This window comes from Fusarium tjaetaba (assembly GCF_013396195.1).
Source record: "Fusarium tjaetaba strain NRRL 66243 chromosome Unknown NRRL66243_c0000425, whole genome shotgun sequence".
NCBI lineage: Eukaryota > Fungi > Ascomycota > Sordariomycetes > Hypocreales > Nectriaceae > Fusarium > Fusarium tjaetaba.
The window spans coordinates 1-13,020 of record NW_023501621.1 but is presented as its reverse complement, the minus strand read 5'-3'; the positions used below and the strand labels follow the sequence as shown (position 1 = coordinate 13,020).

Below are 13,020 nucleotides of genomic sequence, written 5' to 3'. Positions count from 1 at the left end.
ATCATCTGGTTAAGATGTATCAATGCTGTCGATCAGGACTATATTGCTTCCTTTCTTCTGGATTGTACTTTTTTTTAAACCTCATTACCGACTCGGGCCAGTCGAAGCAGCGATATTTTTACATGCGCTTAATATGCCCGGACCTCTATGCCAATTGACACAGTTGTCGGAGCCGCGTGGACCCCTCTCACACGGATGCAACCCAACACTTGATTGCCTCCCATGGCAATACTGGCAATACGGTCTGAAGACTTGTCCGGGCCGCAGTGCATAAGTCAAAGCTGTCAGAGACGAGTCATGACCCACCAAAGCAAAGCCACCAGGTGCATCAGGGCAGCAGTGGAACGATAGCGGAACGAGCGTTTTGGCCGAATTGTGTTTTTTGTGCATTGCATTGCATGATACCTAAGGCGTACCAGTGGATTCATTTCGGGTTGTCTGTTCTTTTGTTCTTCAAAATCGATTGTTCTAAAAGTAGCAGAGCGGCGGGCTTGCCATCCCTCGTTTCTTTTAGTGCTGTTAATGAGGCGTATGATATAAACAACGAGGGGATTGATCGGTTGATTGATTATGTACGTATAGATTAGAGGAACATAACATATCAAAGCATAACGTAACTTGATACTCAGGTTCAGATGGTTCGTATCAAGGTCACCTGTTGTTGGCGCATTCACACCGCCCTGTATCCTGCTGAAGAGACATCCATGCGCTGTGACTTTTGGCCTGGGACCGAATCTTGAAATATCCGCGGCCACATGGCTGCTTGGACCATGTGTTGTGAGGTGCTCGCTAACAAAGGTGGAAATCCGACCACGCTTTAGGGCCCTGTATTTTCTCTTGTCTCTGGTAGGTTGGATATGTTTGAGATTAAAGCATGATGATGGTGTATGGATCATACATAGATGACAAGGGTGTAAAAGTATAAATCGAGACTGACACTGAGCGGGCTGTGATATTATATTCTTGGGGTCCAGGGTGTCAATATCAAGATGAGTATGGGCAGACAACGAGTTAGGACATGACGGGACCGCTTAGTATTGAGGATAGGACGATTACTGTGGCTGTTCTATATAAGGAACTACTAGTTCTGGCGGACTTGTTTGGTGTTTTACGCTGGGCAGTTGGACGGGTAACTCGTAGTATATCTCTTGAAATATTACTTTCCAGACTGCATTTACAGCATATAATACTCTATTTCGAGATCTCGTAGTAGCTCCATGGGCGGGTCAGAACTACCTCTGTAATTCATTGGCTGTGGTTGGTTCAGAACTGCCCTGTACTAGACATGAAGCTGCAGTCAGAACGAATAGATATAGCAGGTACTTCACCTACTAAATTTTATTTATCTACCAAGTTGAGAAAGTCTTAGGTACACCAAAGGCCAAAGTTACCTTAGTATTCAAGAAACCTGACCTAGGCTACCTACTGATGCACTTGGGTTCGCTTGTGAGATAGGTATATGGAGTAGAGATCCTGTATACCTTACTGACGCGGGGTCATGAAAAGCGCACGAAATATAGGATAGGTACTTATGATACAGTACCTTGACAGAAGTATCAGTCAAGTTAGGTATTGAATAACACTATCTATAGAGGGTCTTGGTGATATTAAACTGTCTAGATTTTGGGGGAAAAGTCAATTATAACGTTAACGCCACTGCAAATCGTTGCGGTTTTGTTTCATCATTTGTGCCACTTATTTTTGTCCCCCGCACCTTAACAACTCCAACAACTTTTTCTGCCTCGTCCTCAATTTCATACCTACCTACCTAGGTACCTACATAACAACTGCGACAAACCACCAAAGACGTACATGCTCCGTCGCCTCTTCAACACCATGGCCGAATCAGCATCCAAGCGCGTCAAGACCACGGGCAACGGTCCTCTCATTGGCACCCACAATGGCCACTTCCACGCTGACGAGGCCCTCGCCGTCCACATGCTCCGCCGTCTTCCCGCCTACCGCGATGCCTCTCTTGTCCGTACCCGCGACCTCGCCGTCCTGGCTACCTGCCACACTGTTGTCGACGTTGGCGGCGAGTACGACGCTGAGAAGCGCCGTTTCGATCATCATCAGCGCGGCTTCACAACCACCTTTCCCGGCCGCCGTACAAAGCTCTCCAGCGCCGGTCTTGTCTTCCTGCACTTTGGCCGCGCCATCGTTGCTGAGCGCCTTGGACAACCCGAGGACTCTGCCGACGTTGAATTGATCTACAAGAAACTGTACGAGAACTTCGTTGAAGCCCTCGACGCCCACGACAATGGCATTTCTGTTTTCGACCCTGCTGCTGTCGCCGCTGCAGGTCTCGAGAAACGCTTTAGCGAGGGCGCCTTTGGCCTTGGTGCCATGGTCGGACGTCTGAACCCCAAGTGGAACGACCCTACACCATCTGATCCCGCTGAGGCTCAGGCAGCTGAGGATGCCAAATTCAACGAGGCCAGCAACCGCATTGGCGAGGAGTTCGACAGAGATCTTGACGGCTACGCCGGTTCTTGGCTCCCTGCCCGCACCATTGTCCAGGAAGCCTTCACCAAGCGCACGCAATACGACGAGCAGGGCCGTCTGCTTGTCCTCGAGGGTCAGTCTGTGCCCTGGAAGGATCATCTTTATGCTCTCGAGGACGGTACTCCTTCGGTGCTCTACGTTCTGTACGCTGAGAAGCCTGAGCCTGGCGCCAAGTGGCGCATCCAGTGCGTTCCTGAGAGCAAGGACTCCTTCGTCAGCCGAAAGCCCTTGCCCGAGGCATGGAGAGGATTCCGCGACGCTGAGCTAGATGGCATAAGTGGCATTCCTGGCTGCGTCTTTGTCCATGCAGCTGGCTTCATCGGTGGTAACAAGACTTTCGAGGGCGCCAAGCAAATGGCGCTCAAGGCTCTGGATGCTTAAAGAGAGTATCACTACCTGGAAACCATTTAGGTTGTATAAACGTTTCTACGATATCATGGGAAAATGCAAAAAAGTTCCGGGTAATACTACACACTAAGACAAAAGGGAGAGAAGAAGAAAAAGGGAATGGAAATAGAAAGCATGCTTCTGAAACGAAGCAGGTAGCTAAACGACCAAATGAACATGATAACCATTTGCGGAGAGTGTGGTGTTTCTCTCACCCTGCCGCTGTCAAACAACATTATCCGATGATTCCAGATCGAGATATGTCCCCCGTGTGTGCGAGCCAGATTGTCTGTCAATTCCCAAACGCCAACTGTGCGATCCTCGTAAGTCGTCAAAACCGATTTCGCAATCCACCACAAGCCCACGCACAAGGCTTAGTACTAAAGAAACACACGTTCCATGTTTTGCGAGACAACAGTGAAGAAGTGTAAGAAAAAGAAACTCCCTCTTTGTTCCTGCTCCGTTGCACTTTTCTTTGTATCATTTTCACTCGACGCCCTATCGTCGGATTGGGATGCCCTCGCCGCCAGCGGCAACAGGCTCAGGTATAGCAGCGTCTGCGTTTTTGGACTTGTCGGCATCGTTACCCTCGGTCTCGTCAGCGCTGGTCTCGCTCTTGAGGAAGCTGCTCTCCTTAATAGGGCTGCCAGCCTGGATGCCGGGCACGGAGCCGTGGTGGGCGTGCTTGGGTACGCTGGCTCCGGAGCCGTTCACCGGGGAAGAGAGGTGGGGAATGTTCTCGGGGACGGGATGCTGAGAGCCGACGGCACCGGCATCAACGCCGTCGCCCTTGCCGGCCTTGGACATGGCATAGTCGCCCGAGTCGAAGTATTTGCGGTCCTTGAGATGCTTGGCGAAGTGGTCGGATCGAGAGGGCAGCTTGCCGTAGAGGCGGAAAAGTCGCTGCTCCTCAGGAGTGAGTGACTATAACGAGGGGTTGGCGTCAGCAAAGTAGTCGGTACGATTGAGGATCGCGTTGGTGTAGATGTTGTGAGGAGGGATTGACATTGATGGGTACCATGGCCATGGTCATCGAGTCATGCACAGAGGGGAGCTCGAATCGTCTGAGGTTGGTTGGTCTCCAAGGGCAACTTACCTTGACGTCGACCTTGTTCTTCTGATGAGGGTTCATGGCGAAAGAGGTACTGCTGATACGCTAATGTTGAGATCACAAGAGAAGGTGTGAGGATCGGGTCGAAGGAAAGATGTGTACAGTGCTGCTCTCTTGGTATTTAGACAAGCAAAGAGTTCGTTTTGAAAAGGACCAAGATCGAGCGAGAATGGCGGGGGGGATTTATTGGAGGAGCCACGGGCAGGGTCCTAACTTAGGTGGTAACAGTGATAGTAGTAGCAGTGGCAGTAGCGGTGGCAGCAGGGGATTTTAGGGATCTGGATTGATGGATGATTGTGCCTGATTGGGGGGCTCGAGCAGTTAGGTTGGGTATGATGTAGCTGCCCTGTGAGCGAGCCTGAGAGGCCAGGAGGCTTAGTGGGGTAACGAGTTTCCGTACGAGTTACAAGGATGCCCGCTTGTTGGCTACCTAGGCTGTGCTCTTGGTGAGGTGTATGAAGATAGAGGGGCGGCGGCTTTGCTGTATACACGTCATAAGCGCATGGAGTGAAACGTGGACAGCCAACTCGGTTATTGATTCAATGTGTGTGTACTTGTTTTCACAAAACTTACTTGCGTCTGTCTCTTCCTTATTATCGATGATTTGTATCTAATGGATGCTTATCTTTACTCCAAGAGTGACAGCATGTGCGTTCTTTCCCGTCCCCTTTCTGTCCCTTCACGTGTCGATTCAACAACAAACTTCACTCTCCAACGGTCAATACGTACTTGTAAGGTATAATCAGCATATGATGAACGTACTGTGCATGGGTGGCGATATTAATAATACTCAACTTCTATCAGGCTCTAGGGGAGGAAAGAAATCCCAGGCAGGACCTTGATCCTAGATGACAAAAAGGCTTGGGTAACATACCATAAGTTTAGGATATCATTTGCTAAGTTTATTTTGACACCCTATCTCAAGGTCTGATATTTCTTACTCCCGAGGGAGCTGTACCAGGCAACACAGTGTCATCGGGTAACTACAGCAATGCAATGATCCGCACTGCATGAATTGTATCTGTGTCCTCGCCCTAGGCATGACATTGACCCGTGCTTCTTTGCTTCCTGGTTGGGCATTGCTTATCCAGCAGGAATCGCAACGAGCCATTAACATATATACCTGTTTTATGGGTCGACAGTGAATTGGACGAAGGACATCGTCGCTAGTTATCGAGAGTGCCGTCGACATCTGACAGTACATATATACCCCGGCGTCACCAAGATCGTCAGGGCGACTTGCTCGTCCCCTGGTAGCTTGCATTGAAGTTAACATCCATTGATACCCAGTGGGTAATCATAAGCCACGGTCTATGGGTTCAGATTTGGGAACCACAATTGGGCTGCTGGGCCCCAGACAGCGGTGCTGTCAGGCATGCAGTACTTGAGAATGTAGCTTGTTGCGATACGGAAATGGGTTATGGTTGTACGGGCGGGTCAAGACAACATTGAAGCGAAGCGAGTGACGCGTTGTTGCTAAGAGTCGCCTTGACACACCAACAAGCGTGAGGAGACACCGTCGTTTGCCAGGTCGATGGCTGTCTTGCGTTTCATTGCGCTCTGTTCTTGTCTCGTGCTTATCTATAAGCAATACTTTGACTGGGTGTCAGTGGACGAGAGCCAAGAGATTCTAGTAGCAGAGTTCATTCGCCTCGATAAGGACATGATTATGCGGCTTACCTACCTACTTACTTTCTTTGCCTACATTGAAGTTTGAACTAATACGGTAGCGCTGGGCTCCATCGCTCACATGGCATTCTTTCTAGCGTCATCAGCCCATCCAGTATCCAGTGAGCTAGGAACGGAAACCAACATACTGCGGCACCACAAACACCATTACCGGCATTCCATCTCCGGGTTGTACTGCACTGTGTGCCCGTCCCTTCTCTTGTCAGGATCGATACGACTTTCCTGACCATGTCATTGCTGTCGGCGGCTTCTCCAAATTTCAGCTCCTTCTGGCGTGCTATTCTGTGTCCACGAACCCACGCTTGTTAGGTATTCTTCGACCAAAGGACTATTGTCGGAACCACAATGGCGATGATCACCTGAGCAAGTAATTGGCGATACACATGGCGCTTCTTAGTTCTAGCTTTCGAAGCTTGGGAAGGCGCCGGCTGCTGATCATCGTTCTTGGGATAGAGTTCGTTATGTTGGCGCAAAGCGGAAGCTTGACGCACCCCACAAGCCGGCCCTCGGGTACTAAATGATGCAGAGATACTGTACAGTTGAAGGTGTGCTCATCACGAGAATCTCTCCATTTTGAGGAGGGCAGCAGCAGCAGCAGCAGTGGCTGGCTGGCTGGTTTGTTGGTGAAGATTTAGCGTAGCGTCAAAGTAGACACAGAACTGATGCTTCCTGTCGGCAGTTGATCAATCCAGCACTGATCGAATTGCTGATGTTTGGCCTGATCAGTCATTAGTCGTCTTGGCTCAACATTAAAGGTTATGATAGCACACGTTTTGCGCCTTATTAGTGTGCGTCGGGACTCAATGGCTGCTAAACCTCTGTCTTGTTGGGACGAGTATTACGGTTTCTACTCCGTAACATGGGCATTTTAGACACTGGATACCGGAATCCGTCATACCCATTATTACTGTATGCATATTCTTATGTCTGGATCCGCCGAATAAGTCGCCAAGGTTGGTTGGGAGTTGGAGAGGTCCGAGACATGTTGATCAACCTTCTAACTAGGTAGAGAGATGTTCGATTCACAACATCACTACATTAATCATTCTGCTGTGCATCCAAGAACAGTGTTGTGTCGTGTTATGCCAGCCTTGGTAGTTAATGAGCACCCGCAGTCACTCATCATCATCATCATCATGATGCAGCATCCATTCCTTCGGCGTGCCAGTTGCACCTTGTTGGTTACAACTAGGGTCGCATGACTCAAAAACGGACAGGCTCGTTCTGAGTTGGCTGCAGTATGTATGTACTAGGGACGTTGGAAAGAGGAGAGAGCGACATGCTACAGTGCTCTAGACCAGGCTGGGGTTCAGCTGTGACGAAGCATCTGCCAAAGGCCGTCGCTGGTATTGGACAGTGATTTCCTACCAGTACGTGCTCTGTTCTGTCTGAGCCCGGTAGTCTACAGTACATATGTCATTGGAGTGTTGATCTCGGATTGGTCAGTGAGTGTGACAAGGGCCTCGGGCTTTTGAATATCGAGGGTTTTTGGTTTATATTTAGTCAATCCCGGTAAGCCCATGGAAACCGACGGGGATAAGTCGGATGTGTTTGTTCTTGAAACAATGGACGATACCGAAGCTGGAGAGTCCAATCAGGTGCACGAGACTGTGGCAGCAACTCTCTCTGGGTGAGATGACTGTTTCAGATGCATATTGCTTGTTTGTTCTGGAACGATGTTGGAAGTTTCGAGGTTGCTTGAGAAGCAAACGCCTTTTTTACTGTTCTCGGCCATGAAGAGTTGCAACCCTGTAATGATTGAATAACTCGTTGAACTACACAGAGTAACATTGGCCCTCAGCATTAGTACCTAGGTGCCTCAAGTACTAAGGTAAGGCAGTACAAGGATCAAGATACGGCTGGTCTCTCAGCACCTAGTCAGTGGGTTGACGTACGATCTGCTGCATCGATGAATCGTTGTTTTAGTAATTAAACAATGCTATTGTAAGCAAGCGGTTATCGGCTGCACGGTTGTACGGTTACACGGACTCCGGCTCCAGGCATTGTATGGGAATTGCATGGTCAGTCTGAAGACTCGATAAGGCTGACTTGTATGAGTGGGCTACTCTTTCTAACGCATGCACAGCAATATATGCTTATTATATGGTGAAATTAACTAGGACGATTGATAACATATCGTGCTACCTAAACAGACCTAGAATAATATAATACTTTACACTCGACTTCATGACCAGGCCAGGTTACCCTATATGAGTTATACATACACAAAATGCCGGACTGACAGCCCGTGCCGTGGTAAATATCTCCTCTTGGAGCTAGCGCGATAAGTTTTCCAGAACCTGACCGGATCGGGAGATTGGCCGAATGGCATCATCAGGGCCTCCTCTGATTTGATGTTTGGCGCTCGATTTCTAAGCAGAAATATCCGCTTCTGAGCGACGCAACATAACGCAACAACCATCACAAGCCGACGAGCTTAACGAGGAGGGACAAGGGAGAGATGATGAAATACATACATAGAAAATGGAGATCGGAGGAGTAGGTATCCGTAGATGATACCTACCTATTCTACCTACCTAAACACCGCAATTGTCTCCCACAAGAGAGACAAGCCAAGTCAAGCCACTACAACCAACCATATCAGTATCAGTATCAGTATCAGCCCCTTTGATGCTCTACTAGACTAGTTCTATCATATCAAACCCATACCATTCATTCATAGTCTGAGGTGGGCTAGTTGGTTGGTAACTCTTCGGCGCTTCTCTTCTTCTTGACTTTGACAACGGGCGAACCCGCGGAATTGGACCTGATTCTCGGCAGCCAAAAAAAAACAAAACAAGAAAGATCCATTCTTGTAGGTACGAATACTACTTATTCATTATCTACCTACCTGCTTACCTGCCTTGCCTACCTATCCAAGGTACCTCACTCTACAAGTTTAAAATTTCCTCTTCTATCACTCCCCAATCAACTATACCCGACTATACTCAAACTTGCCCTGGACCACTGATCGACACGGGCCGTTTTTTCTCTCTTCTTTTTCTTCTGCTGTCTGTCTCTATATTTGACGTCCGAGACTTTTTTTTTTGTGGTGACGCTTCGGGTCGTCGCTCAGTCTAACTATCTGGACCCTCGGTCTATTTACTGGTTTGTCGACTGACTGGAGTGTGACTCTATCTATCGTACCGATTTCCAATTGAACCGGGTTTCCTTGTTATTGTCGTCGTTGTTTTTATATCTAAAAAAGTCAAACTCCACGCCAACTCCGATATCGTGGAGAATCAAGAACCTTTACGCCTAGCGCCCACCAACCCCCGGTTTCGCTTTATCAGAGAGTTTGTTCTCTTGATACTCTCCTCCTCAGAAAAAAACACGTTATCGGTATATACCATACCACTGGCGCACGCAGTCTGTTCAGTCAGAGCAGCCTTGTTTCTAGGCTTCGAGGCTCATATCTCATCACTTTACCCAGTTCTCATTACCCGGTTTCGTCATCTTGAACAAAATCTTCCCGAATACCGATCAACCACACCTTATAGCAACTGAAAGCAAGGTGCGCGCGCTCAGAAACCACCCTTCATAGCAAAACCCAGACTTTGTCTCACGATGGGTCTCCTGTAAGCCACAACTTACATCTTACAACTCACAAGGTCTTAGAAGCTGACCAGACCTTAGAGCCTTGGGAACAGCCCTTGATTGGCCCGATGCCAAGAAGCGCGCTCCTCAAGTCAGAGAATGGGGTATCAAGGTGAGTTTCTTTCTCATCGTTCATATCTAATCGTCAGGTTTCAGTGGCGATGGATCGCTAAATCTCTGTAGCAACTTCTGGAGATATGGAATAAGGCCAAGGGAAAGGAGCGTGACGCTCTCCTCTGGGGCGACGAGGTTGGTTCAACCACATGAAACTGAATTATCTCAACTAACATCTTACATAGGTCGAGTATCTTGTGGTAGTTTACTCGGAGGACAACCAGCGAGTGCTGTTGTCCCTTCGTCAGGCAGAGATTCTTGAGGCGTTGGCTACCGACAAGGAACTGGAAAAGCAAGGTGGTTGTGTCCCAGATCTTCAAGACGTGGACACAGCTGGCGCGAAGAAAACGTAAATCAGACAGCCCCTAGACTTTCCGCCATCTGCTGACCCTGAAACAGAGAGAGAACGATCCCCGTCTTTCACCCTGAGTTTGGGCGCTTCATGTTGGAAGCGACCCCAGGTAAGCCTTGGGGCATCGGCTTCAAGGAGCTCCTCGACGTGGAACCAGATATGAAGTTGCGGAGAAAGATCGCCAAAGAGCACATGCTTTCAACTGAATATCCCATCACACTCACAACATACCCTCAAATCGGCGTTCCCGGACAATTCACCGACCCCTACTTTCCGCCCTCAGGACCGCGCCTCCGCTCTCAGTTTGTTCCGGATGAGATCGCCAATCCCCATATCAGATTCCCAACTCTAGCCGCAAACATACGATCTCGACGAGGCCGCAAGGTTCAGGTCAATGTTCCCATCTATCACGACAAGAACACACCAAGACCCTGGAAGGACCCTACCGTGGACTTTGACAAGCATGACTGGCCCGAAGATGATGACGTACGAAACGGAGCTGCCCCTGACGACTTCATCCATATGGATGCCATGGCTTTCGGAATGGGTAGTTGTTGTCTCCAGATCACTTTCCAGGCCAAGAACATCACTGAAGGAAGAATGCTCTATGATCAGCTGAGCCCGCTTGGTCCTATCATGTTGGCATTGACTGCTGCTACGCCTGTGTATAAGGGGTTCCTTGCCAACACCGACGTGCGGTGGAATCAGATCAGCCGCTCTGTGGACTGCAGAACCCCCGAGGAGTTAGGAGAAAAGGTAAGTGCCCTCTCATGCTCTCCAATTCGATCTGCACTGCTCACAATGGAACAGCCACTTTCAGAAGGTGTTCGAAGGATACCAAAGTCACGGTACGCCTCCAACTCGACATATATCGCCATAGACCCTCGATTGAGGAACGAGTACCTCGACCCTGAACTGGTCTATGACTCTGACATCAAGCGCCAGCTTCTCGAGGGGGGCATGGATGATCGACTGGCGACTCACTTTGCTCACCTTTTCATCCGAGACCCCATTGTTGTCTTTGAGGAGGATCTCCAGGAGTTGGACCTCAGCAAGACTGACCACTTTGAGAACATCCAGTCAACTAACTGGCAGCACATGCGTTTCAAGCCCCCGCCTGCTGACAACAGCATCGGCTGGCGAGTCGAGTTCCGCTCCATGGAGATTCAGATCACGGATTTCGAGAACGCGGCCTTCTCTGTCTTTATGGTCCTGGTCACACGTGCAATCCTGTCATTTGACCTCAACTTCTACATCCCTATCAAGAAGGTCGACGAAAACATGGAGCGTGCACACGCAGTCGATGCTGTTCTGAAGGAGAAGTTCTACTTCCGGCGCAACCCTTTCCCTAGCCGCCCCTCGAGAGCCAACACTACCTTTGGTGACGAGAGTCGACCCGGATCAGCACATCCCAGTCGACCAGCATCACCTGGGGGCCCAGTGGAGCACGAATTTGAGGAGATGACAGTGAATGACATTATCAACGGCTCAGAGTCGGGAGAGTTTCCCGGCTTGATCCCCATTGTCGAGAGCTATCTTGACAGCGTTAACGTCGATGTATCGACTCGATGCCATCTGTCTACATATCTCGATCTGATTTCACGTCGAGCTTCAGGAAATCTTGACACAACAGCCAGATGGATCCGCAACTTCATTGACGTGCATCCCAGTTACAAGCATGACAGCGTCGTCAACGATGAGATCAACCATGATCTTATCGGCGCCGTGATTGCCATCGGCGAGCGGGAGACGGCCGGCCGCGACTTTGCGGGTCTCGGGATCCACGGCCTAGAGCGTCTGCTGAACGGCTTCCGTGGAGGATGCGGCGGTTCAAGCACAGCACCCAACGGAGAGACCAACGGAGCACAGGCAGATGCCACCAACGGGTCACTGAAGCGGAAGAGCGAGTGGATTGAAGGCCAGGAGACTGAGTCATGATGGGAAGCGTCATTGAATTGGGTCGGCGTTCTTGGTTGCTTTTTTGAGCATACGTAGTAATAGGATGTATCTAGAAAGCAAAGAGCAGGCCTGGATCAACGCTGGTTTCCAGGACATAGTTGCTGTGCTGTATTGAAGGGCTATGCTGAGACACGGCACGGCTGTTACTGAAGACGTTGAAGCAATCATTTGAGGGTGCCACACTAGAAAGATATATAAACATTGGGCGATTTTACGGTCGTCTGGGTGATGTCTATTCTGCGTTCCCAAGACTCGAGGCTCGCCTCATATGATCCCAGGCAAAGTCCATCTTATTATACTGAACCAAGAACAGTGAAGTCTCAGTGTTGAATAGAGTTCAAAACCAAGCATTCAACTATACCACTATCCGCAATGGCCCTGACGATCACATGACTCCGTGTGTTAGTCTGTATAGCACATTCGACATGTCAAGTTTGGGCATCACGGACGGGAATTATCTCGTTTGTCTCTCTCGGAGCTTTTCCACAGCATGAGACAGAGCTAACTACAGCACATACATACCTAGGTAGGTGGGTAGCAGCAAGCAGCTAAGTAAGTAAGTAAGTAAGTAACTAACTAACTAACTAACGGATGGATCAGATCAGATGGATCATAGAGAGGCCATCAAAACGCCTCCTTGTAAGCGAGCTGTCTCCGTGAGCGAGAGAGGAGAGGGAAAAAACGTTGACCTTGGCTTGGCCTGGCTTGAGTTGGCTTGAGTTGGGCACCTCGCACCGCAGTGGCTGTCTGGGAGGAATTCTCAGCCGTGCCGTGCCGTGCCGGGGGGAGGTGAAGATGCAGTATAGCGTCTCTCGGCCGATTCTAGAAAGAAAGACACGGTTCTAGTTGTTGGTTTGCTTTTGTTTTGGCTTTGCCGCTGCAAGAGTCGCATGTCTTTGACTTTGAGTTGTGGTAGTTTAAGGGGGCTTTGCTCTTCTTTTCTTCTCAGGGGACCCCCTTTCGGTCTGGAATTCTCGTAAAGACCCATAAACCATGTTCTCTACCTTGGGCAAAGGAGAGAGAGAAAAAAAAGCAAAAAAGCCACACTGGGGTTAGTAGTTTGGCGTGGCATTTGACGTGTAGCCTCGGTATTAATGTTTTTGAGGAGATATCATGAGAGATATCAGATGGGCACCTTGACCGGTCGCCGCATTTGGAGAGTCGAGACACCGGTGAGGGTTCGCTACAGCTGAGAGTGAACGGTAGAGTTGAGTTATCATTATCGGCGAATTTCTTACTAGGCCGCCAGGTTCTGTAACTTGTGATATCTTTGCTTTTTCCGCTGTCGCCCTGTGTCTAGTGGGGG

General features: G+C 49.4%; 3 protein-coding genes across 3 annotated transcripts; 2 read left to right on the top strand and 1 right to left on the bottom strand.

Annotated features, from left to right (window-relative positions):
- Window positions 1-1,836: 1,836 nt before the first annotated feature.
- On the top strand, window positions 1,837-2,886 carry FTJAE_13477 (MYG1; the record flags this gene model as incomplete). The annotated part of the gene is made up of 1 exon (XM_037346624.1): window positions 1,837-2,886. The coding sequence occupies one exon, from the start codon at window positions 1,837-1,839 to the stop codon at window positions 2,884-2,886; it is 1,050 nt and encodes a 349-aa protein (XP_037199492.1).
- Window positions 2,887-3,390: 504 nt separating this feature from the next.
- Window positions 3,391-4,024, bottom strand: FTJAE_13476 (uncharacterized protein; the record flags this gene model as incomplete). The annotated part of the gene is made up of 2 exons (XM_037346623.1): window positions 3,391-3,816; window positions 3,989-4,024. The coding sequence occupies 2 exons, from the start codon at window positions 4,022-4,024 to the stop codon at window positions 3,391-3,393; spliced, it is 462 nt and encodes a 153-aa protein (XP_037199491.1).
- Window positions 4,025-9,259: 5,235 nt separating this feature from the next.
- On the top strand, window positions 9,260-11,693 carry FTJAE_13475 (glutamate-cysteine ligase; the record flags this gene model as incomplete). Its single annotated transcript, XM_037346622.1, has 6 exons — window positions 9,260-9,270; window positions 9,329-9,401; window positions 9,473-9,538; window positions 9,589-9,752; window positions 9,803-10,511; window positions 10,566-11,693. The coding sequence occupies 6 exons, from the start codon at window positions 9,260-9,262 to the stop codon at window positions 11,691-11,693; spliced, it is 2,151 nt and encodes a 716-aa protein (XP_037199490.1).
- Between the last annotated feature and the right edge of the window lie 1,327 nt (window positions 11,694-13,020).